The sequence below is a fragment of the Lissotriton vulgaris genome, chromosome 5 (assembly GCF_964263255.1).
Source record: "Lissotriton vulgaris chromosome 5, aLisVul1.2, whole genome shotgun sequence".
NCBI lineage: Eukaryota > Metazoa > Chordata > Amphibia > Caudata > Salamandridae > Lissotriton > Lissotriton vulgaris.
This window is the reverse complement of record NC_141693.1, coordinates 497,219,564-497,246,922: the sequence shown is the minus strand read 5'-3', so window position 1 is coordinate 497,246,922 and position 27,359 is coordinate 497,219,564. Positions and strand designations below refer to the sequence as shown.

General features: G+C 43.1%; 1 protein-coding gene across 1 annotated transcript in view; it reads right to left on the bottom strand.

Annotated features, from left to right (window-relative positions):
- PCDH15 (protocadherin related 15) overlaps positions 1–27,359 on the bottom strand; it is a 2,701,201-nt gene that overhangs the window by 1,817,704 nt on the left and 856,138 nt on the right. Inside the window, exon 6 of the mRNA XM_086921939.1 lies at positions 26,964–27,080. Within this exon, the coding sequence (XP_086778065.1) occupies positions 26,964–27,080 (117 nt within the window). The remainder of the gene's footprint in view (positions 1–26,963; positions 27,081–27,359) is intronic.

Here is a 27,359-nt window from a genome sequence, read left to right as displayed (position 1 = left end):
CAGGGATGCCCAACTGGAATTATGCTCCATCAGGATTCAAGCAAGCCGGGCCGAAGAGGCTGAAATGCCAGAAACCGGTCCCCGGTAGCTTGTCTCCTTTCTGGTAAAGAATTGGCTTGGTAGTTTAGTCTGCCCTGTTCCCATGATGCACTGGGCCAGGGACAGACTGATTTGCATATAGCCAGGTTCTGAGCTGGGATGGGGCAGAGAGATAAATAACGGTGATGGATCAAGCCCTGATCTTTGGACTGGGTAAGAGTGGTCTGCTCAATTCAGACACTCTGTTCATCACCACCCCCTTTTGTAAATCGATTTTGGCCACTGTAGGTGTGGCAGGGTATACTCAGACATGAGTCCCTTTCTCACTGCTCCATCAGGATTCAAGCAAGCCGGGCCGAAGAGGCTGAAATGCCAGAAACCGGTCCCCGGTAGCTTGTCTCCTTTCTGGTAAAGAATTGGCTTGGTAGTTTAGTCTGCCCTGTTCCCATGATGCACTGGGCCAGGGACAGACTGATTTGCATATAGCCAGGTTCTGAGCTGGGATGGGGCAGTGAGATAAATAACGGTGATGGATCAAGCCCTGATCTTTGGACTGGGTAAGAGTGGTCTGCTCAATTCAGACACTCTGTTCATCACCACCCCCTTTTGTAAATCGATTTTGGCCACTGTAGGTGTGGCAGGGTATACTCAGACATGAGTCCCTTTCTCACTGCTCCATCAGGATTCAAGCAAGCCGGGCCGAAGAGGCTGAAATGCCAGAAACCGGTCCCCGGTAGCTTGTCTCCTTTCTGGTAAAGAATTGGCTTGGTAGTTTAGTCTGCCCTGTTCCCATGATGCACTGGGCCAGGGACAGACTGATTTGCATATAGCCAGGTTCTGAGCTGGGATGGGGCAGTGAGATAAATAACGGTGATGGATCAAGCCCTGATCTTTGGACTGGGTAAGAGTGGTCTGCTCAATTCAGACACTCTGTTCATCACCACCCCCTTTTGTAAATCGATTTTGGCCACTGTAGGTGTGGCAGGGTATACTCAGACATGAGTCCCTTTCTCACTGCTCCATCAGGATTCAAGCAAGCCGGGCCGAAGAGGCTGAAATGCCAGAAACCGGTCCCCGGTAGCTTGTCTCCTTTCTGGTAAAGAATTGGCTTGGTAGTTTAGTCTGCCCTGTTCCCATGATGCACTGGGCCAGGGACAGACTGATTTGCATATAGCCAGGTTCTGAGCTGGGATGGGGCAGTGAGATAAATAACGGTGATGGATCAAGCCCTGATCTTTGGACTGGGTAAGAGTGGTCTGCTCAATTCAGACACTTTGTTCATCACCACCCCCCTTTTGTAAATCAACTGGAATTATGACACAAATCTTTAACATTAACATGGGAAAAGTTGAATCAACACAATACTCAGGGGAGCATATAATTCAGCCATACACAGGCATATGATTAGTACAGTATCTAACCAAAAACATGAGCACCAATGTACTTTCACAAATCTGGAGGACGCAGAGGGGAATTACTGTGCGGACACTTCATAATCTACCTTACACTCCCTTGCTTAAGCACAGATACAGCAATTAGCAGAGTAGATTGGACTTAGCTCTTGAAAACATGGCTTAATGCTAAGCAACTGTTCTACAACTAGGGCGATAAAAACAATCAATTGACTCACTGCTTGGCAAACAGAGACAATAAGGCCAGGCCCATCCCACAAATAAGTAAGTAATAACCCTGGGCAAAGTACTACGCTACGCTCGCGTAGTTTGCAAACTTTGCGCTACTTCGCACTACGCGAATTGCACGTAGCACAGTGCAAACACGAGTAGCGCGGCGTAGAGCAGCGTAGCGCTGCGATAATTTTTTGCTTGCTCGCGGTCCTCAACGTCAAGTTGGTGACCTCCTATTTTTCTCTACCCATTTGCTATTTTTCGAATGTAGGTAGAAGTTCGGGTTCAACTTAAGAAGAGATAAAGTAATAGAGCAGGCCTGAGGGTCTTCAGGAGTCAGAATAAAGAATCCCTTTTCTTTTGTAATTAGGTTACAATCTGGTCAAATATCTTCTGGTAGTGCGTTCACGGTGTATTCACGGTTCATGGGGACTGCTTTTCATCTTCACACAGACCGATGTGAGGTCTGGATACTTCTCAGGGATCGGGAAGAGTGAGGGATTTGGGAGAGGCAGGAGTGGGCGATCATGGGGGGGATGGGAAGGGTTTGGCGTAGGTGTGGATACATGGGGGAATAGGGAAAAAAATCCTAAAGGCTCAGAGAAGGAACACCAACAAAAAAGAGCTCAATGGAATATGATTAAGGGACGGCATGTAAAGTTTCTATCAAACAATGGGATGGGAGAAAAACTGAGTCAGCCAGCTTATTAGGCCCAAATGGATAGAATCACTAACTGCTCAGGCAATGTAGGGGGATTAATTGATAGAAGTAAGCATTTAAGGGTCACTGAGATCTTAAGAACAATAGCTACCAACATAATTTTCCTTCAAGAGACGTAAATCTCATGGGGTAAAAAGGTGTTAATTTCGATTAAGGGCTAAACACTGTTGTCTTGCTCCTCCCAGAGCACTTACATTAGAGGGGTTGCTATTTTAGCCAGAAATAAACTAAGACAGGTGAAACAGAGACTCATTGATGCATGTGGTAGAAGGGCCCTGGTGGAGCTAGAGGTCGGGATAACAATAGGCACTGTATATGGCTCAAGTCAAGACGCTCCGAAAGTGCTAAAAGACATAGAACTGGAAATAGCATCCTGGCCTACTCCTTTGATTATGTGTGGGGACTTGAATCTTCATCAGGCAGTAGGGAGTACCTTGATTAGTGGATATCAAGGAAGGAGTCTATAGAGCTCTATCCTCATTCAATTCAAGCCGTGGGCTGACTGATGTCTAGGACTTTAAGTTTCCCTCAGACCGTGGTTATACATAATATTCTGGTCCTCATAAAAAATATGTCCGAGTGGACTATTTCTTAAAAGCAAGGCTGTTTCAGGCTGGGGCAGGAATAAAGAAACTACCGAAATGTATGTTGGACCACAATCCCCTGGTTCTCGAGGTAACGATCCAACTGAATTTAAAGCAACAATGTCAATGGTCGTTCGATAGGAAATTATTGGTAGACCAGAATTTTATCGGCCATATTAAGAATTGAATAAATGACTACTTTGATACCAACAGATATAGTGCATCGCGTATCATGGTTTGGGACACCTTTGTGGCAGGACTAAGGGGGGAGATAGTTAGCTTTGTCTCTTACACCAGGAAACAACAGGAAGTTATTAGCAAAACTGACTGAGCTTGTGAAGGAACACTTGGTAAAGACAGTGCAAGGGGTGGACATAGCCCAAACCCAGTTAGGAATTATGCTGACCAATGCAGATTTAAATGGCATAAACCCTCGAAAAATTGCAGCAGAATACAAGACCCATAGTACTGTAAGCTATGAGTTCGGCGACGCAGTTGGGAAACTTCTAGCTTAAGAGCCAGATATTCCCAATAAAAAAAGGAGGGGAAGACATTCACAGATCAGGAAGATGTAACACGAGCCTTCCAGGAGTTTTGTCAAGATCTACATAGCTAGGGCGGTCAGGGACCACCAGGTGCTCCCCAGGGGCGGTATCGGTATGAAAAAGGAAGGAAGCTAGATTTGGAGGCCAGGCAGGAGTTAGAAGCTGACTTCTCATTAGAAGAGGTGCAAAATGGAATATAGCAGCTCACTTCAGGGAAAGCAGCCAGCCCAGACAGAATCCCATTGGAGTTCTACAAGAGATTTCAAGCACTATTAGTCCCCTTACTATTAGATCTGCTCTAAGGGGTATAATACACTGTCCGTCCGCCTGAGTCCTGGAAGAGCAATAGTATTATAACTTTTACTAAAAAAGATAAGCCTCCGGATATCCCTACCTCCTCTCAACCTATCTCCCTAGTAAATACAGGTGTAAAAATGTATTCTAAAGTCTTGGCAATTTGCCTAGGGAGGGCCATAGCCTCTCTGGTCATGCTGTGGCAGCACAGTTTCATACCCGGAAGGGGCACAACTTACCACATAACACAAGCAGTGGCTCTGTTTGTCATCACTAGAGAAACCGGTGGCCAACTGGCTATGATCCTCCTCAATGCGGAAAAAGCATTTTATCAGGTGGCATGGGAGTATTTATGAGGAGCACTGGCTGTAATAATGGCTGTCAAGGCAATGTAAGCAGATTCTTATGCCAGACTTCAGTTAATGGGCAAAGAATCAGACACTATAATAGTGGCTAGAGGAACAAGGCAAGTGTGCCCATGCTTCCCCATTTTCTCTTTACATTGATCCCTTTATCAAGCAGATATCACATAATCAATTAATCACTCTGGCTATCATCAAAGGCTATGAAACCAAAGTATTAGCATGTGCTGCTGATATTGCCATATTAATATCTAATCCAGAGACTGCTATATAAAATTTGGAATTTTGCTGAAATATATGGCTGTGAGTCAGGATACTTAATGAATAAAATGAAGACACAGATAATATGTACAAACAATATTTTCCTTCAGGACATTCCACGAGTGGCCACTGCCACATATTTGAGGATAAATATAAACCCAAAGATAGAGATGATCACCCAGAATAATTTTAACCCACTGATTAGCAAAATGGCATCCAATCTGAGGTGTAGGAATGCACTATACCTGACTATCATTGGCAGGATTAATGTCCTTAGGATGGTAATACTACCTAAGTACTATATTTGTTTAGGTCCCTGCCCATGGAAATTGAAGGATCTGAGAAATTGGACTTAAATTTTAGTAATTTTATCCTGAAGTATGGCAAGATCAAAAGATCTTTCAAATTTCTGGGTCTCTCCCAAACGTAAGGTGAATGGGCTGCCCCTTACCTTATGTTCCACTGTTGGGCCGCATTACTACAACAAATGAATATACTTTTTTTGAAGGGGCTCCAGAGAGCGCTTTGAAGGGACTGGGGATCTCCCAACTATTTAAGAACCTGCAGTTGATTAGGTGGCAGGGGCAGTGCTACTTCTCCAACTAGAAACCAGTTACTTCAAGAAGGTGCAATTCAAAATTATCATCAATGCCTGGAAACCCTGAAGGAGAATCCGAAATTTCATGAAATTGAAAATTTTTCCAGGCACACACCACTCTGGCGCTCAGCACTTTCCGCCCGGCTTGCTATGATATGATGGGGAAACAATGGGAGCAGCTTGGCCTTATACCATTTGGGACATTTATCCAAAAGACCAGCTGTGCACCTTTCCTGAATTACAGAGGGACTATGCTATTCCCAACAGGTCTTTTTTAAAATATCTTCAAAGAAAAGTATTCTTTACTGAACCCAGACTGGTGGTATCTCTGGCTAAGGTCCCTCTGCTCAAAGCACTTGAAAATTGGAGTGTAACATAAAATATCATTATGGTATATTGCTGGATCAACTGCCAGGCGATATAGAGAAAACTGAAGTAAAGTGGGCTAGCAGACTGGAGAATGTTGATACTGACTTAAATATGTCATTAGAATTGGCATTAAAAAACCTCTCGGCTAATCTAAAGGCACAACACTTTAAAACAGGTTTTAATCTATATTCTACTCCAGCTAAACTATTTATTTGGCAAAAAAAGGGAGAGTGATAAGTGTTCCAGATGTGGGTTTGGTCCAGCTGAGATGGTACATATGTTTTATGGTTGTAATATACTTTTATCGCTAAAAAGGGACCTGGAGAAGTTATGTAAGTATGTATTGGTCAGGAGGGTTGGTCTGACCCCTTCTTTAATGTTACTAGGCTATGATAACAGCTTAGGACTGGATTTGCCAGAAACCGGTCCCCGGTAGCTTGTCTCCTTTCTGGTGAAGAATTGGCTTGGTAGTTTAGTCTGCCCTGTTCCCATGATGCACTGGGCCAGGGACAGACTGATTTGCATAGAGCCAGGTTCTGAGCTGGGATGGGGCAGTGAGATAAATAACGGTGATGGATCAAGCCCTGATCTTTGGACTGGGTAAGAGTGGTCTGTTTAACTCAGACACTCTGTTCATCACCACCCCCTTTTTGTAAATCGTTTTTGGCCACTATAGGTGTGGCAGGGTATACTCAGACATGAGTCCCTTTCTCACTGCTCCATCAGGATTCAAGCAAGCCGGGCCGAAGAAGGCTGAAATGCCAGAAACCGGTCCCCGGTAGCTTGTCTCCTTTCTGGTGAAGAATTGGCTTGGTAGTTTAGTCTGCCCTGTTCCCATGATGCACTGGGCCAGGGACAGACTGATTTGCATATAGCCAGGTTCTGAGCTGGGATGGGGCAGTGAGATAAATAACGGTGATGGATCAAGCCCTGATCTTTGGACTGGGTAAGAGTGGTCTGTTTAACTCAGACACTCTGTTCATCACCACCCCCTTTTTGTAAATCGTTTTTGGCCACTATAGGTGTGGCAGGGTATACTCAGACATGAGTCCCTTTCTCACTGCTCCATCAGGATTCAAGCAAGCCGGGCCGAAGAAGGCTGAAATGCCAGAAACCGCTCCCCGGTAGCTTGTCTCCTTTCTGGTGAAGAATTGGCTTGGTAGTTTAGTCTGCTCTGTTCCCATGATGCACTGGGCCAGGGACAGACTGATTTGCATATAGCCAGGTTCTGAGCTGGGATGGGGCAGTGAGATAAATAACGGTGATGGATCAAGCCCTGATCTTTGGACTGGGTAAGAGTGGTCTATTTAACTCAGACACTCTGTTCATCACCACCCCCTTTTTGTAAATAGGACTGGATTTTAGGCAGAACTGTTTCATATTTATTTCAGTTACAGTTGCCAGATTGCTTGTAGCATCTAGATGGAAAGATTCTGATCCCCCAACATTTCAAGCATGGCTGGCTCATATAATTGCCATCTACTACCTAGAGTGAACCTTATATGCTTTTAAGGGACAACAAACTAGGAAGTGGGGAAAAAAGATTTGGCTCCCAATATCTAATTGGTTAAACAGGGATGAAAACTTAGGAGTACAACTGAAATTTTAGCTTTGCAGAAGGCCCTACCCACGGGCAGAAAGGATGACCATTGTAATTAATTGTAGTAACAATTTATCTGTACATATTAATGGCACAAGCTCTCGCTCCATATTTTAACATATGATATTTCTAATGGTTTAACATATTAATCATGGTACTACCTGTATTTTGTATGTTATGTATGGTATTTATTTGTATAGTTCCTCTCTGATCAATATATAAAAAAGGTGTATATCCTGATTGAGGCAGAGTAGCTCTGTCATGTTTAATATCATTGGAATAGTAATGATACATATTCTGCTGACAAAGTTGGATTTACCATTGGTATTTTAGAAATGCCACTTTTAGAAAAATTTCATTTCTCTTCTCTTAAAACTCCGTATGCCTGCAGCCTGTTTCAAATACATGTCAGGGTTGGGTGGCAGTCAGACTTTGTGCAATCCATCTAGACAACCACATACACAGGAATGTGAGGTGTCACAGAATGACCATATGCCTTATGATGGGTCATCCTGGGCAGTATGAGAGGGAGGAGTTGACACTTACTCCTTAATGGGCAATGTCCAGTCCCCACACAAAGGTTGCATACAGCCCTACTGTGAGTCCTGAGCTAGAATTGGGCAGGCAGGATCTATGTGCACTTCAAAGCCTCACTTTGAGTGTCACCTACACTTCAAAGGCACAACTGGGTAGAAGTACTGTGTCTTTGACTCTACCAATCAGATACTTCTGGACCTGTAAACAAACCAGGAAGAAGGTCTGCTGTGCTGCTCCTGGGCCCACCACCTGCTGCTCTGGAAGATCTGTTTTTCTTTTGTGCTTACCTGGTGACTGCTACTCTCTGTCCCTGTTGAGGAATAACTGGACTCTTGCTTGAACCCAGATTGATCTCCAAGGGCATGCTGGCTGGCCTCCTATTTTGAGACTCAGGGATTTCAAACTCTCCCCTCCTGTCCCTGTGCCTGGTCCATTGGAAGTTGACCCAGGTGCTTGCTTTCGTGGCTCCAACGCATTCTCTGATGTGTGAAGCAGAATCAGCACATCACCGTAGTTGCAGGAACAGAACCAGTGCATCGCACTTGGAACCAGCGCATTGCCTCCAGAACTAATGTATCAGAACTGCTGCTGTGCCGCTGCTGCAGTGAAAGATGATCAACACATCCCCGCAACTGCATGGAGAAACAGCGAGAGGTGCTGAGGTGGTGGTATTTGGTATTGGTGGTGGTGGTCATAGTGGTGGTGGTATTGATGGCATTGGTATTGGTGGTGGTGGTATTGGTGGTGGTAGTGGTATTGGTGGTGGTAGTGGCATTAGTGGTGGTGGTATGGGTAGTGGTGGTGGTGGTATTGGTGATGGTGGTGGTATTGGGGTGGTGGTATTGGTGGTGATGGAATTGGTGGTGGTGGTATATGGTGGTGGGGTATTGGTGGGGGTGGTGGTATTGGTGGTGGTGGTATTGGTGGTACTGGCATTGGTGGTGGTATTGGTGGTGGTGGATTTGGTGGTGGTGGTATTGGTAGTGGTGGTATTGGTGGTGGTGGTGGTGGTATTGGTGGTGGTGATGGTATTGGTATTGGGGTGATGGTATTGGTGGTGGTGGTATTGGTGGTGGTGGTGTTCGTGGTAGTGGTGGTATTCGTGGTGGTGGTATTGGTGGTAGTATAGATGATGGTGGTATTGGTATTGGTAGTGCTGGTGGTGGTGGAATTGATGGTATATGTGGTGGTATTAGTGGTGGTGCTGGAATTGGTGGTGGTGGTGGTATTGGGATTGATGGTAGTGGTATTGGTGGGGGTATTGGTGGTGTTTTTATTGGTTGTGGTATTGATGGTGATGGTGGTATTGATGGTGGTGGTGGTGGTAGTAGTATTGATGGTGGTGGTGGTATTGGTGGTGGTGGTATTGGTGGTGGAATTGGTGGTCGTGGTGATATTGGTGGTGGTATTTGTGGTGGTGATATTGGTGGTGGTGGTATTGTGGTATTGGTGGTGGTGGTATTAGTGGTGTTATTGGTGGTAGTGGTGGCATTGGTGGTGGAATTGGTGGTGATATTTGTGGTGGTATTGGTAGTGGTATTGGGGGTGGTGGTGGTGGTATTGGTATTGGTGGTGGTGGTAATGTTATTGGTGGTGTTGGGGGTATTGTTGATGGTATTGGTGGTGGTGATATTGGTGGTGGTATTGGTAGTGGTGGTATTGATCTTGCTGGTGGTATTGGTGGTGGTGGTACTGGTGGTATCGGTGTTGGCAGTATCAGTGGTGGTGGTATTGGTGGTGGTGGTAATGATGGTGGTGTGGTATTGGTGGATGATGGTTGTATTGGTGGTTTTATTGGTGGTGATATTGGCGTTGGTGGTATTGGCATTGGTGGTGGTATTGGTGGTGATGGTATTGGTGGAGGTGGTGGTATTGATGGTGGTGGTATTGGTGGTGGTGTTGTTGGTAATAAAACAGGATTTTGAAAACAACCCATCAGGTGGCTTAGTACAGATGACATGTAACACAGATGTGCTGTTGTCAGCTTCAGCCCATTAGCACACAATTATGTGCTACCTGGAATTCACATGACTTAATTCGCTAATCATTTCTACATCCATTTTACTTCAGGGGGTTGAAACAGACACAAGATAATGCAGGGTAAAAGTGATGTGAAAGCGGGCGCACAAGTTACGGGAGCGGTCGTGCTACTTAAAAAAAACACAAGAGGTTTCAGCTGAAGCAGCACATGTCCAGCCTGCAGTAAGAGAAACTAAATAAAGTAAATAGTGCTTTCAGACTAAATAACAGGTCCCGTGTAGCTGAAGTAAAAACCTTACCAGTCGCCATGGGAAGGTACAAATTAAGACAAGGACGTACTAACGAGGGATTAATAAGCCTTTTAATGAATCTGAAGGCAGCATTTACAAAAGACAATGACACAAGCCAATGAAAAATATGGGAGGAGAGTGGGTGCCGCTCATCTCCCATTCTCTACTACAGCAGTCTCGCAGAGCGAGCAGTGTATGCGCGCTGAAGCTAGGCTCGACCTAAAAACCATCCTGGCTTTCTACAAAGTTGGGTACCACTCAAATGCGAATGACAACCCGCTCCATCTAAGGATTGTTGACAATCAGGGATGCCTCATTATGCTTTCTGACTGCTTGTCTCACCTACATTGCTGGATACAGTACAACTAGCTTTACCTCACCTGTGATAGTATAAAAATCATATATTTTAGGATGAAAAACCCATTCTTCTTCTTCCTTTCATGTTCTAGGGACCTAATTCTTATCCCAGCTCCTGTGACTCCACCCCATAGTCTGGGAGTGATATTTTACTGTGATCTCTTATTGTCATCATAAATAAACTCGTTCGGAAAAACAGAGTTTTTCGATTTTCAACTACTGAAAGGGATATTGTCTCTCCTTCATTTTCCCAAGAAAATCGTTATTTTACTATCAGTAGTTCGGTCCAGACCGGACTACTATAACATTCTCTATATCAACCTCAAAAACATAGCCCTTGCCAAGCTTCAAGAGAACAGACCATGGCAACTTCCATGTTTCTAGGTCTGAGATGCCATGTTGACTCCCATCGAGCCAGATGCAAAAGACTTATTGAAAACTCACCTCTTCACCATGGCATTTGGATAAACAACCTGTTTCAATAGTAGTGCCTCATTGTCTTTCTCTAGTCCCTTCAGTCAAACATTTATGGCCTGTTCAGACTTCTTCTTACCAAAGGATTTGTCAAGTCTTCCTCGTCTTACCCCTGAGTCCTGACCAAAGTGTACAATAATCTCTCTGATTTCCATGCTTGGCGCCTCCAATTTCCCTCACTGCCTCACTACTCAGCACTCTAGGCACCTTTTGGGGTGGGTTGTGGATTCCAGCAGGAACAAATGCTGACCACTTGGTTTGGTAACAGGTGATCGCTGGTGTTAGAAATAAATATTAAAACAAGTTAGAATTACAAATTTGCCTTGGCCTTAAGATATGACCCACAGACATTTGGTGCTGAAAATGAAAACCCAAGGCTTTGATATTTAATCAGACACTTTCCTTTTAATAAATCATGTTTTTAAAAAAAGGTTAACATATACAAAAATAATTTATAGTTAATGCGACTAGTTTGGATTATGTCTCAACTATAGAATGTGTTATTTTTTAACTTACATAATTACTAAACATGTATGCAGCAGTGATGTATAGTTTGTATTAAATTAACATGACTTTGAAAAGTACAGAAAGCAGAGACAGCTAACTAGAATTAATGGTTTGCAGCTTGCTCAGAAAAGCTTACTTTATATTTGACCTTCCAGATAATAGATCCTGTCTTTATTTGTGAAATAAAGATGCCTTGCATATGTTGCTGGTAAAATGTTTCATTTAAACAGATCCCTATTCATAACTGACTTAAAGGTTCATATATTTGCCATGGATAACAGAAAGCACACGGATTTCAAAATGCATTTATATATTTTGTTTCTAATAATTTCCTTCTCAAATAACAGGTTTTCTTTGCAGCTTACAGATCTTAAATAGAGCTAAAATAACAGTTGCTTAATAAGAAGGTTAGGAAATGAAATCATTTTAAATAAGATCCGAACTGTGAAAAGAATGTGCCATCGAAAGGATTCATTTTCAAATGATGGATATAGTGGAGAGTTGCTGGATAGCCATTGGAAGAAGACAAGAACTGACCACATGTTTAAGTTATAGTTTATAAATGCGTTCCTAGTTTAGGAGCCTCAGATCTGCAGGAGAAGTGAAGAAAGATTCCTTTAGACAGAGAGCAGAGAGGATCTGGAGGGAGGAGAAGACTAGGAGATTTAGACAGAGATTTCAGATTCCTTTAGCACAGCAGAGATTCAACTGGAGACATTTAGTACAAAGGAGAAGGGAGGCAGAGCAGAAACGTCAGGCAGTGTGTTCATTTGACTTTTATTAAAACTCAAGCTTTATTCTTTAACTAATTGGATTTGCCAAGGCTTATTTGCTCTATGCTTTATTTTCTCTGTCTGGAAACTCTACAATTATTAATTATTGATTTTTTGCTTCATGCTAATCTCACTCATGCCTTAATTTTTTTGCTGTTCATGAGTTCTTACTGACATCATTCTGAAATCTAATTTATATTTGACTAATGCATAATGAATCAGAAACATTAAAATGTAACCAGAAAATAAAACCCTTTAAAACACTCATTATTGACTAAAATATTTATTTCTATTTGATTACTTGATTGTGTTTATGAAGGAGATTTTTTGGTCAAAATACGGTGGCCAAGATTTGTCACCCCGAGACTAAATATTGATGTGGGAAGAGAATGATGGAAATTGATGGTAATTTTGCCACATTGATTACATTTTCCAAAGAGAGATTTCCACGCCCACAATGACCGTTTTAATGCAACTGCAAATTGTTAGAAGGAATTTTGCCTGCTTCTGAATTTGAGAGTAAAGTGCAAGGACAAACCGAACTAAAATGTAGGTGGAACGAAGATTAGAATAGAATTTACATATAACCGTTGAATGACTGCATGCATGTGTTTTACAGGCAAACCCTGTAGGTATCTCTGCTTTTGGCACAGAAAATAAGGAGAAATTGAAAATAAACACTCCACTTTGGCGGTTAGCGAAAACAAGAGTTGCAGGAGACTGACAAAGCAAATGTTCGTTTGCCAGAATACAAAAGAACCTGCTGAAAACGTGATCCTCAGTGGGAAGGAACATTCTATTCCTTTTTTTTGATTTTGGCATCAAACAACAAAAATCAACGGAGACCCCTTAACACTGGATAAAATCCAAGTTTCCAACTTCTCAGATTTTCTGCTTACTGCGAGTGGCGTGTTTCTGTTTGTTTGTCGCCCTTGAGACGTCTTTGAGCTCTTCTTGCCTTTGTAAAGACATGAAGTAATACCTGCCATCCACAGCAGTATTAAAGAGTCAAGAACCTGCCTGTGGAAAAACTTCAGTGGCAAGTAAAAAGGAACACTTGGTTTAAAGCTCCAAATAAGGCCATGTCTGTTTATCATGCGGTTTGTGACTGCTGTGGACTAGGGAAAAATTACACCAGCTGAAATCAGAACAAGATCCGTGACAATGTGTTCATAGGGGTACGTATGTTTTTGGGAGTTATAGATGAAATAATGTCCCCGTGTTTTTTTAAATGGAACGTCGAAGTTCTCAAACTGCGAATAATAATAGAAACCTTTTATAAAGTGCTTTATACCTCATTGCAGCCGTTTCTAAGAGCCTGAAATCATAGAAGTACTTTTCGCATAATTTCGTGCTTCTCCATTTCCCAACCTCAGCAGGATTGAAGGGTAAATAAATCCCTTTGGGAGATTCAAACTCGGGCCCTTTATAGCTCCGCCGACCATTATTGTATTCAGTCATCTTTTGTCTTGTGGATTATAATGCACTCTCAGTGGAAAATGAGAAACAAAACCGAGGACAAGAAATATGTTGAACGCTCTATGAATATGTGTATATGTGTAGCAGAATCGAAGACTGCCAAAGATGGGAGCAGAACAGATTTGCTTGCTGTGCATTGTAAAAAATTCAGCTATCAGCTGCCAATGTTTAAAACCCGTCACTGGATTTAAATTCAACAGGAATCTGAAGTAAAAGATTTTTGTTCGGTTATCAATTGCACCCCATCCTTTCTCTCCTCCCATTTCTATTTTTTTTTGTTGCTTAGTTCTCGCGCAGGACAGTTTTCTCATCAACTCCCCAGATTGAAATGTCGTGTCTGATTTCTATGATTGGATTCACATCAATGGGCACACGTGGAAGTCTTCTGTGCTTAATTTACTGTTTGATCTGATGATAATGGGCATCAGCGGGATCACGGAATCACAATTACTGAGTGATACTTTACAGGCCATTCACTCATTATATCACAGTGGTCATAGAGGAGGTGTAAGTTAAGTTACGGTGTGAAAACACGGTACATCACACAAATGGTCAGTACCACATACGTGCCCACAGGCCTCGTCGCCTCAAAATGCCTTTACAGGCAATACAATTAGAAGGGTACCCCTAGATTAGATCTCACCGCATCCCGTCGACACTCATTGTCAGCTATTCCTATGTGAGTCAATTTTATGTGGTGCTTCATTTACAAACGAAGTGCCTGATAAATGTCTAGTGTCTATAGAAGTGCATGAACAGCTGGTGAAATGTACTATAACATGTTTTGTGCATTCCAATTGCCTGTTGTGTACATTACCGCTAATTATTTTTCCACACACTAGACTTTACCTGCTGTCTGCCTCTTGTAAAAGGTTTGCAGAGAATGTTAGGCTCTACCTATAGTTTTGCATCTTATTAATTTCCTGCTTGGTTTTGCCCTATACAAGTTAAGCTACATACCTAAATATATAGATACTATGTGGCAAGTTTACTAGCGTATAATGCAACACAGCAATTGATGTTCCTGCACTGCGTTGTGTTGCATCATGGTGCAGGAAGAGATATGTTCGTGCATAAAAACTATTCTTAGAGGTGCATTCCTTTTGTATGTGTGCTGCATATATCTATACTACTATTATAAAGGAAAAATGTTGAACCTTTGAGGCGGGTAAACTCGGGAACCACAGCGCCAATCCACACACCCGATACATCGTTGTAATCGTCAGGGTGTGCAGATGGACATAGACTATATAAACGTAATAAATATACGTTATTTAAAAAATGTATCGAAAAAAAGTAGTCCCTTGGAAAGAGCGCCGGCCACGACGTGCGTGCCCGACGTGAGGAGCGCGGGTAGGAGCGGCGGACAGGGCGCAGGGAGGAGCGGTGAGGAGCGGCGGACAGGCGGTGAGGAGCAGCGGATAGGTGGTGAGGAGCGGTGGACAGGCGGGGAGGAGCGGCGGAGAGGAGCGGTGAGCGGCGGATGAGGTAGGTTATTTATTTATTTATTTAGGAGCGGTGAGCGGCAGAAAAATGAAGCAAAAATGAAAATTGTGAGCAAGAGGAAGCAAACGGAGTATTACTAAAGTGAGCCAAACGGTGCATTACAGGAGGAAAAAGTTACGTGTGCAGGTTACAAAAACTTACATCGTGAGCAAGAGGAAGCAAACGGAGCATTACAAAAGTGAGCCAAACAGTGCATTACAGGAGGAAAAAGTTAAGTGTGCAGGTTACAAAAGCGTAGAAAGTAAACATAGAGGTATAGGAGGAAAAAGTGACGCGTGCAGGTAGCAAGAGGAAGCAAACGGAGCATTAAAAAAAGTGAGCCAAACGGTGCATTACAGGAGGAAAAAGTTACGTGTGCAGGTTACAAAAGCTTACATCGTGAACATAGAGGTATAATACTGCAATATATGGAGGAAGGCTCCGGGGGACCCACGGACAATGTCAGGGTGGGCGGGGGCCCTGAAGCCTAATTGTTCCCGGACAACGTCGGGACACGCTGCTAGTATACACATATTTTGATTGGGGTAATGGAAAAAAGGCGTCTTTTTGCATGATCATCCCAACTTTTTGGGGAACAATGCTGCTTTTATTTTAGACTCCGCACACTTTCTCTTTGCTAATCAGAACCCAGTGTATGTACTCCGACCCCCTAACAATAACTTCTTTTGACAGGCCTAAACCAGCGTATTAAAGAGTAATCATTCACCGCTAAGTAGGCCTTAAATGCCCATAGCCATAAGGCAGGGTGCATGGTATTTAAAAGTAGGTCATGTAAAAGTTTAATGGTTAACTTGTTCTTACAGTAAGAAGGCCAATCTTCAAATGGAAAATTGTATTTTTAAGGCTATTGCTCCCATAGCACTAATAATGAACTATATAGTAAAATGCCTCAAAACCTTGCCTGAGTGGTTCAATGAGAAGCTCTGGTTGCTAAAAAAAAGAGTGACACTAGTATCGTAATTTCAATGCTCTAGAAAAAGTTATCTATCGCAAGGCAGTGAAAGACTATCATAATCATATCAATTACACACAGCCAGTTTTATGCTGATAAAATCAAGGTAGCGCAGAACTGCTCACAGGAGTTATTTACCATCATAAAAGCACTATCCACCCTGGATCAGGTCTCTATGATGGCGGAGGCATGCATTATGATCACTCAGTTATTTCAGGGTAAGGTTTCAAATATTTAGGATTCCTTCCCAAAATAGGTTTGAGACTCCACATGCCTTGAAACCTTGTACGAACTCTTGAAGGTACAGATTGGACTCTCCAGTTTTAACACCTTAACTGTAGAAGATTTGCGTGCTTTAATGGACAAGGTGAAATCAGGCTCTCCAAATGATCCCACCTCACCCATGATTTATGGTTGAAGGAGGGAGGCTATCTTACCTGCTCTGTGTGAGTTGCTTAATAAATCTTTCACATCAGGGCAAGTCCCTTTGAAGTGGAAGCAGGCTATGGTTGTGCCATTATTGAAACAACACATTCTGGACCCCACAAAAACAGAAAATCCTAGACCTATCTCTTTGCTTCCCTTTTTGGCCAAGGTGGCTGTGAAGCATGTAAATGACCAGTTGATGAGGTTCGTGGTAGCGGCATATAAGCACTGTTTCCCCCAGCGCTCCACATGAGCTGGTTCTACGGCAGACCACAACAGGTTTAAAGACGGGCCTCACGCCGAGACCAAGTAATGTTGCACTGCCCCCCACCCAGGAAGCCTGGAGCACACATGGACTTCTGTGCTCACGATGACTTTAACTCCACTTATTTTTAGATTGGGACATTAGATGAGACCCCTCCCGAGCCGCGATCAGCTGCCCAAATCCTTTACATAGTGTAAATATGCTCTCCAACAATGCGTCACTAGCAAAACCATTCACAATTTTTGTAACCTTCTTTTAACTGCGCAGCACGCCGAATGACCACTTGTGCTCAAACTTTCGCCAAGTAACCAATCTTGCCACACTTGTAACATTTGGCATTCTTCCCAGGACAAAACCTATTTTCTTTACTATGTGGAGAATAACCACATTTGTAGCAAATATTATTTTTTTTTAAAAAGCACCTTTCTCATTACTCTTATCTCTCCTAGCATTCCTAACTTTAGACACAGGGGAAAGTACAACATTTACATTCTCTTTGTTAACACTAGCCACAATCAATTCCTTGATCGAAGTCTGAACAAGTTCCCACATGAGTGTGCATTGTTTAAAGCTAACGCATGGCACACCCACGAGTGTGACGTATTTCCACACAGCTCGCTACTTGACCACCTGCCACGGTGGCCTCAGCAGGCTCGCGTAAGCTTGTAGTGTGATGACTTGTGACAAACTACGTTTGCTCATCACACTGAGCCATATAATCCACTGGATCGCACATGAAGTTCTTCAGCTTCTTAGCCGCGATAAGACAGGGATGATCATTATAGGCTGCAAGTCACTTTTCGCATGCAGCATGCCCCACCTTGTCCAGTCATAGCGTACAATCACAGTGTTAGTCATCCTGACTATGACTATAGCACCTATGTAAGATTACATTTTATGTTGCTTAAAACAAGATGTATAGCTATGTTTTGTGTCGTCTTTTCTCCTCCCTCAGGTTTTTGCAAGTGTCCGTAAGTACGTCGACACTCTAACCACCCACCGTGGCACATGTGTATGTATTTCACTTTTTTTCATGTGGCACTTCACTTTGCCACTCACTAGTCTCACTATCCGGTCCTGGAGACAGCCCCATACATATACCTTCATGGGCTGAAACATGTAGACCACTCACATAGTCAACTAGGGATAATAATTTCCCATTCAGTTGCACTACACCTTTTTTAATCATATCCTGAGTCACCACTAATAAAGTCTACAGGCAAGGATTCTCAGAGGTATTTTTAAAGTTTAATGCACGTCACATGACACACTCACACCACACCAGCTCCGCTGTAATCAGGCATCGTATCACAACTTGGGGGCATTCGGCCACCCGGTTGAGACCCTAATGATGAAGCATGACACCAACCAGGTTAGTGTGTGAGGGGTCTTTTAACCAAACCTAATGGGTCCATGTACTAACCATACTAGTCATTGTACCATATCTACATAGTGGGTTCATCCACTTTTGTTTAGCCTATCATTATACAGGGGATACAGACGCACCCCACAATTCACTTGCTCTCCCATTGTTTATCAATGAGGTTTGTGGAGCCCCACAATCAATTTCATGAAACCCAATAGGGTGTCCTTCCAGAGTTCAGTACGGAGTCGGCACTACTGTTAGCATCTGAATCCCTAAGACAGATATCAGAAGGGGCAAAACTTCTGCACTGATTATGTTAGACCTAAGCACAGACTTCAACACCATATCTCATGGCCATTTGTTGGAACGACTAAGGAACTGCGGTGTCGGGGAGACAGCCATGCTCTGGCAAGCCGCCTTTCTTCAAAATTGCACCTTTCAGGTTTTTCAAAAACATTTTTGTCAGAGGCTGTCTTTGCAGCAGGGGGTGCATCTGGGCTCAGCTCTGGGCCCCATATTGATCAATCTTTATATGTGCCACCTTGCGGATGTCATCGAGTGTCACAGCTTCAACATCGTATCATATGCCACAAAACTTATTATCACCCTCTCTCAGGATGAAAAAGAATCTGCGGCTAGGCTAAGCTCTTGTTTGGTCAAATCTGCAGAGTGGATGGACCAGAGATGCCTCAAGTTAAATGCTGGCAAAGCAGAGATTCTCTTAGTAGGGAAACAACCATCTATCTGGTCAACCACCTGGGGGCCGGATGTACGTGGGCCAGTGCCAACTCTCAAGCTGAAAGTGAAGGATCTCAGGGTCTGGTGTGAGGCTAATCTATCTTTTGACAGTCAAATTTCTAGCCTGGTGCAAAGGTGTTTTGGAATTTTAAAAATTCTAATTTAAGTTCTGGGCTTTCTCCCTGAGGCAACCAGGAAATAAGTTGTCCATGCAGTGGTCATGTCCAGGCTAGGCTATTGTAATGTGCTATATCTAGGAACCTCACAGGGTAGATTGGCAAAACTCCAGAGAGTTCAGAATGCAATGGCTCAGCTGCTGCTTAATATCCCAAGGTGGCCATCCATTGGACCAGCTCTTGCAAAATTGCACTGGCTTCCTGCAATGAAGAGAGTTTATTTTAAAGCAACATGCATCTGCCACAAAATCTTGAACAGGAAGAGGCCTTGATACTTATGTACCCCGATAAAGTCTTACCAACCTAACAGAAGGCTGAGATGTGCTGGCATCTCACTCACTGCTGTGCCCAGAGTGAAAAAGCCCATATGGGTGGATATTCCTTTGGCTTGCTGGCCTTTACATTGTGGAATAGCATGCCTTTACATTTGAGCCGGGGGGGGGTCTGAAGTAGTCTTTTGAGAAACTTAAGACCCGGCACTTTACATAACCATAGGTTGTTCCAGCAAGTTACTTAAGGGTCAGTCCTCGACTTAGCATGAGTCGCTTGGGGACACTCCAAATGGAGTAACATGGCTCTTTATAAATAACTAGCAGCCCGTCCCGACCTTGTCCGGGAGCAATCAGGCTTCAGGGCCCTCATCCGCCCTGGCTCCCACCCGCCCCGACATTGTCCGTGGGTCCCCCGGAGTAGCAGCCCATCCCGGCCTTGGCATCAGGGCCCCCGGCCGCCCCAACATTGTCCGTGGGTCCCCTGGAGCCTTACCTCATCCGCTGCACCTCCCCGCGCTCCTGAATTCACTGGTCCACCGCTCCTCGCCGCTCCTCCCCTCTCCTACCCACCTGTCTGCCGCTCCTCTCCGCTCCTCCCAGCCTGTCCACCGCTCCTCACCGCTCCTCCCCGACTGTCCGCCGCTCCTCCCCGCGCTCATGTCCGCCGCTCCTCCTCGCACTCCTGGACGTCGCTCCTCCCCGTGCTCCTGATGTCAGCACGCATGTCGCGGCCGGCGCTACTTCCATAGGACTACTTTTTTTCTCGTAAATTTTTTAAATTACGTATATTTTTTTAATTTATATAGCCTATGTCCATCTGCACACCCTGACAATTTCAACGATGTATCGGGTGTGTGGATTGGCGCTGTGGTTGCCGAGTTTACCCGCCTCAAAGGTTCAAAGTTCTTCCTTTATAATAGTAGTATAGATTTCCACGCCAGTATTCTTTGAAATCTTGCTTCCCCTTCCTCTGTTTTCTACCTCATTTAGTAGGAAATTTGTCTCTATTAGTTAAATAATCACTGCTAATGCCTGTTCCAGACTACAGGCCATAAGTTTGAATCCTACCAAGGCCAACACAACCTTCCATCCTTCCGAGGACAGTCATCTGAGAAACATCAAATCTGTGAAAAGAAGAACTCATTGATAACAGTGGAGTGGTGTGGCTCACTGGTTAGAGGTGGCAGACCTGTAAGCAGAGAACGGCCCGGGACCAGGGTTCAATTCCCGACGCGGCAAGGTCTTGGACCAGGGTCAACGGACTCGATAATTTTTGCCTCAGTGCCTACTCTAACCAGGGAACACACTCGGCAACTCTGGGCATTAAGCTTACCTCATCTCCACAATGGCCCCCACAGACGCTGTGGATGCCTGGTTTCATCCTGGGGATACCCACAAAAGGGACCATCTCACAGGGAAAACCAGGACGGGTTCCCCAGCGGTCTATAGCACCAGGACACTCGGGTAGAGTAACAGTGCGCTTTACAAGTATCCCACATTTACATTTACATTTAAAATGACAAAATGGTGCTATGGATAGCTAAATAAAAATAAATTGGCATTGTTTTCTCTCCCACAATCTCCTGTAAGGGTTTGAGCAGATTCTCCAAGGGCCCTCAACTCAGTGCCATATATAATAATGCTATGGGAATGAGCAACTGTCACTACCAGTGTGCCCAAAATTCTTCAATGGGTGGCCCCATGCAGCCCAAAGACTAATGACAATCTCGATATCGATATGGGAGACTCGGGTGTACCATATCACATTCTGTAGGAGGGGAAATCATTTTGCAATACGCCACTGGCTTTCCTCTCAGTGTAATTGTGTTGTGGGCTAATCTACCATCACTGCTCAGTGGTGTGAGAAGGTTAGTCTTTCCTGCTCAGTTGCAGCAGGGGGGCAAGCAACAGCTGTGACTGCATGTTAGAGTCTGTGGTTTGATGTATAACCCTAACACACAGAAAAGTGGCAGGAAAGAGCGGTAACACCTCTGCTACTACAGACGGGCATTATGAATATCACACAGTGCTATATAGTGTACACCTGGACAGTGAATTTCGACCATGAAAATGTTTTCTTCGCCCCGATTGCTGCTGGAAATCAAAATGTCCGGGGAGCAAGTGGGACATAAATGCTCATACATTTACACATGCGCACAGCTGCCTGAGGGGTACTAATTCATTAGGCCCAGGGCAGAACCAGTTAATTATAATCTGGGTTAATTCAACTATGTGGCAGTGACGATCATGCCTCAGAGTTGACTTCATTTGATGGCAAGAAAAGGCTAACTATGCAGCATAATGCAACGCATTTTGTGATAGTATTACTTCGTTATTACAATTCTTAACACTGTCTGCGCGTCGAATTTACTTTATTGATAAAAGTTTAACACCCTGATATAGCAATATTCAAGAGAAAGGTGACCAGTCAAACTTTGTGAGGGGCCTTCCTTTGCACTGCAACTTGTAACCACACTTTTAGTCACTGTTGATCGGTGTGAGCTACAAACAAAACATTCTTTTTGTTAAAATCTTCAGATTATGCAGCAGTTGATGGATAATGTGGCAAATGTGGCAAACGACACGAAAATAGCATGAGTGCAGTGACCATGATTATAAGCACTTGCACAGGAAGACTCTCCTCAGACCCCCCCACAACGCGAAAAGAGGTGTGCAGAGGGAGGCCTAGCTACGACCCTTACCCGAGTTTTGGAAAAAGAACAGCGAAGCACGTCTTTTCCTAGAAGCAAAACTCACGTGCTCTACTCCCATTCTTGTAGTGTTGGGTCAGGTAAGAGCAATGAGTGGTTAGATGACTGGATCTACAAATCATTAACGTGTCCTACACATTTCATCTTGCGCCATGAGTACTGCATACATCCAAATGGAGCTCCCGGTATCTGCAGGACCCAACAACACGTCATTAATAATTACGGCGCAGAGGCACAGCAGAGGCACAGCACTGATGTCAGCACGCACGTTGCGGCCGGCGCTACTTCCATGGGACTACTTTTTTTTTCTCGTAAATGTTTTAAATAACTATATTTTTTACATTTATATAGCTTAAGTCCATCTGCACACCCTGACAATTTCAACTATGTATTGGGTGTGTGCATTGGCGCTGTGGTTCCCGAGTTTACCCACCTCAAAGGTTCAAAGTTCTTCCTTTATAATAGTAATATAGATTTTATTGTTAGTTTTTTAAGGCCCCAAGTGCTATTTTCACTGTAGCAGGGTTAGCTCTTCCATAGGAAACAATATTTTTAATAAACCTATTCCCGCCTATGAAAGAGCTAAAAAGTGAATTCTTGAACATTTTAAAATAAATCTTGCAATCCCAGAACATTGTAAAATATGATTTGTAACAAATATTTTACAAAAGCTACCTAAAGCCTTTGGAAGGCTATGTGCATAAGGTTCCAACCTAGGAGCTGAATAGCCACTTTAATGATGTGTGAATTTGCTCCAGAGTTGAGGCAAAGGCCTTGGGTGGGGAAAGGTATTCTGCTCCTCAGACAGGATGAAAATTTGAGCCGTGTCCAGGAACCTAATTAACTTCAAAGAGGTCTACCTGGTCATAGGCCTATGTAGTTAACACCTCTTTTGTCCCTCTAGTGAGCAGATGACAGTCCCAGTGGATGAGGCGCTGTCCATAGAACTGGTTTTGTGTGACCACAGAGGAAGGGTGGCCATATCCCAGATCACACTGCCAGGGTGGCCACATGAGCTCTGCACTAGTTAAGAAAGCTTCTGCCACTTTGGATTTAGGTAAAGAGGGATTGTTTTCAGCAGGGCACAAAAGAACTGCAAACATAAGTGGAACATTTTTTACATTGGTTAGGGAGGGGGCAGGAGTCACTCTTCAGCCCCCCACAGTGTAGTGCCCGGAATAAATGTGGTACCCCAAGGCACTCTCTTCGGAACACCAATAAACCTGTGAAAGGCAGAAAAAGGACTGCACCTTCTATTGAGATATGTAAGAGATCTGAAAGGCTGCACGTGCATCCATGGCAAAAAAATAGACTCCACAGGTCAATTGGCTAAGTTCCTGTTAAGCTAAAGGAAACAACAAGCTGCTATAAGCTCTTTCCCTGAAGAACCTAGCTGATTACTTCCATCTGGGCTTGCCCTGGACACTGATTATGCCTTCTGCTGAGTGAAGTTTGAGCAGCAAGTGCTCCTTTTGAGGTTCCAAAGTACTGGGACCTTTGGTACTCCTCCTACAATCCTGAGAAATGTGGGGCTTAGAAATTATTTCACTACAAAGCCCTCTGGAGGACCAGGACAAACCTACTCAGTTAATTCGGTGAGGTTCATTGCCACTTGGTCAAAGTTTCAGTTGGCTCTTGCTTTTCCACACCAGCAATTTATTTCAATGGGACCTCACTGTGAAGGTATTTGGCTTGTGGTGCCCTGTTTGACTACAGCTCACAGCATTGCGCTGCTAGAGGAGTCTAAGTTCCAAAACAGTGACTATGTCTGAGTGTAGAAATATTTTCTGGGCGAAGGAGTCACATGTAACTGACCAGTGAGAGACCTTCCTTGGGCATGAATTATAAATTTCTCATGCTCAGAGCTTTCCTGCCAAAAATTAATGACGTAAATGGGACTTTGTCTGATGACCAACCAGACTTGTGGAGCTCTTCTAAGCCTGCTGCCTTGCTGCGTTGAGGATTTTTGACTTCCATTTCAGAGACTAAGGGCCTGATTATGAATTTGGCTGTGTGGGAGCGGGCCGCAATGCCAGCCCCCAGCTCCCACACTGCCAAACTTAACTGCCAAGCTACCACTAGAATAAACGTTTTGTCCTGGTTTTGCTGTTGGTGCTTTCGTGGCCCCAGGTGGTGAGCCTTCGAAAGGCACTACAATGGGAACTCCTAAGCCCGTTCCTGCACAACATGGACGAGTGCAGTCCATTCCGTGCAGGAACTGGGGTGTATGCCCACAGGGGGCACACCATGTCCCCCCTGCATGCACCCCCATGCACAGGGGCACCAGGGGGCCCTGTGGGGCTCCCCTTACTTTACTCACTGCCACACTTTTCATGGCGGGATCACAGTTCGAAAAGTGTGGAAGTCAGGAATGTCATAATATGCCTTGCGGATCCCTGGCAGTTGTAGGGGTCCCATTGTGGTTCAACTGCCAAAGTTGTAATATGGAGGGAGGGAATGCTGGTGGGGCAGTAGCCGCCATGCCACCCCGGGTTTGTCGGTCCTTTGTACTGTCAAACTCATAATTAGGCCCTCAGTCAAAAGGTGAAACTTCAGACTGGGTCGAACCTGGTTTCAGTATCTGACCTGCACTCTATTGTGTTTGGCCTTAATTCGTGCCCAAGCCCCGCTCAAGCACAATCTGATAAATGCAGTTGGCGTTCACTCTTTTTGGCAAGATTTTTATTTAAAATGCAAAAATTGATATCTCTTGATCCCCTTAGTGTATTTTTGTTGTGCCTTCACAAATCTAGAGTGAGGGAAGTAGAAATATTTTCATGGTAAAGTAGAGGAAGGTTTACATTTTCATACGCAGTGTTTTCCACATCTGAGCAATGATTAATGTTTTATGTTTGACAAATTCTAGAAAGAAGACCAATGAAGTATGGCAACAGAAATGGATGCAGACTATTTCAGTGTCGGATTAACAATATTTATCCCTTCTGTTAATTAAATGAAAATGAATAACAAAACAATTGTTGCCCAGAGGTAATTTATCCCTTAATAAACCATAATTATTCCCCTTTGATGAAGCAAATGAAATCAAAGTTGCCATCTTTAAATATTTTATCTAAACAGTTTTGAGTTCTGTGTAGTTCCGATTTGTCTCATCACTTGCCAGACATTCTTGTTTTATCAAATGAAAAATTTGGATACTTAATTTTTGATGCCCTTTCTCCTGATGGCCCATGGGCAAATCATTCTATTTAAGCAATACACATATTGAGGTTACAAAATACACAACGAGGCTACTGAATTTAATTCTGACATGCTGGTGACACATACTTTACAAATAATGACTGCAGATGTGGATCTGGTACATAGCAGAAGGAATATCCTGTAGTTACAACATTGTGAACAGACTATCAAAAATAAAGCTATTGACAGGTAAGTATGGATAGATTTTCTACACCTATCTCCGTATCTCCTTATTTGTATGATATATATCAAAAAGATAAGTATATATAGGTAAGTAAACATTTCCTGTCCTTAACCCCACCTCTATGTACTTTGACAATGTATGTACTTTGAAATGGACTGATATTTAAAAAAAAAATCTACATGCTTTTTCTTTATTTGATAGTTTGACATTTTAATGAGAATTGTACTCCATAACTGACAGTTATTTTATTACGGTATGATGAATACATTTATCTTTTTGGAGGGAAATTTAAATGCATAAATCAAATAAAATCCCTCAGTAATGTTACAACGTTTATGGGATTTAGAAATACTTTTTCATTCCGACTAGGTGAAAGATCTGTAAATGATATGGAAATGTGCATTTGCAAATGTAATCAGGGAAACATTTTGCTCCATGGATAGGTACATTCACCTCTATATCATTATGAGAGGCATGAGTAACCTCTCACGTTTCCAGCCTTGACAGTTATTTACTACTGACATTCACAGGAGAAAATTGCATATTTTTCAATGTTAGAAAGCAACCTACGAATAATATGTGAACTCTCATGGACCTGAATATTCAACTCTCACTTTATCAATGAAAAAGATTTTTAATTTTGGCAATCACATTTTCAAAAAAGAATTTGTGAACATCGGCGATTGAAGTGAAAAAACATATTTTGCAAGTACACTGTATTATTAATTCTAATACTTTGGAATGATGAACTGGTAGGCATTAAGAAGTTTTCATTGCCCAGGCCACAGCACCATGGATTACAAAGGCATGCAGTTAGCCCCTGGTTCCAAATTTAAATGACCATTGTTGGATTGATACAATGTATTTAAATGTAAATGTACATGTAAATGTACAGGAATTTATATAGCGCAAATCACCGAGCAGTTTCTAAGCACTTGCATAGGGAACCCGTCGTAGTATTCCCCTTTGAGATGTTCCCAGCAGGGTATCCGCAAGGTGAAAGCCAGGCATCCCGCCGAGGGGCCGTTGTGGAGATTAAGCAAGCTATTGCCCAGAGTCACAGAGTGTGAACCCGTGAATTGAGTAGGCACCGGAGCGAGAATTGTCGAGTCCATGGACATTTTAGGACTCAAGACCACGCCGAGCCGGGAATTGAACCCTGGTCCCGGGCTGACCTCTGCTTCCAGGTCTGCCTCCTCTAACCAGTGAGACACACTTCTCCACTTAAGACTTTTGAGGAAAGATTACTAACTGCTGTGTGCACTTTTGGAACCATCTACAATGTTTACATTTGCTAAGCGTATAAGGCAATGCTTCAATAACTTCTTTTTAAATTCCAAATGTGAGTTTTAGGATTATCATTTTTTTCATTCACTTCATTTTGAAATTGACTACAAATGTAACATTTAGTTGCTTTCTCAATCTTATGAATTCACCTTTTAGATATTTCAGAACTCTAAGAATTGAAATAGAAACACTGAAACATTAACTTTCTCTTTTTCCTGTACAGAAGCTGAATGAAAAAGAAAAAATACATGTCTACCTAACTTTTACTTCAGATGCAGCCTATACACCTGGGGCATTTGAAACAGTCAGCTTAAATCATAGCAACAAAGTTGAATATATTCATTTTTACATAGGGTATCTGAAATGTTCCTATTAAACTTATTCTGTGACATATATGGTACAGTGGGTTTACATGTATTTGTGTTCATACAAAGTTTTATTGTTATTAAGATTTACTTATACATTAAGGAGAACAAAAATTACCTACTTTATCAAGGGGGTTGAATTGAATGACATATTCTATTTGCCCATTGGGACCATCATCTATATCGACTGCACCTTCTGTGGCAAAGCCATTGAATATTGTAGTTCCAACTGGTGTTAACTAGAAAACAAATACAAACAAAATATATTAGAAAATTCAACAACAGTTTTGTCAATGTTACAAGAACCATACATTTCTTTAATAATGCTGTGAACTTTTTTTATATAAACTAGGACATTTCTACTAGTCAATTTGTATTTTCAATGTTGTTTAATACAAAAAGAAGTCCATTGACATTTACAGAGTTACCATCCTTGTTTTGCTTTGCAGATGATGGCTAGTTCAACCTGGTCAAAATAAATGATGCCCATTAACAAAGGACACAAAGGATTGAACAGA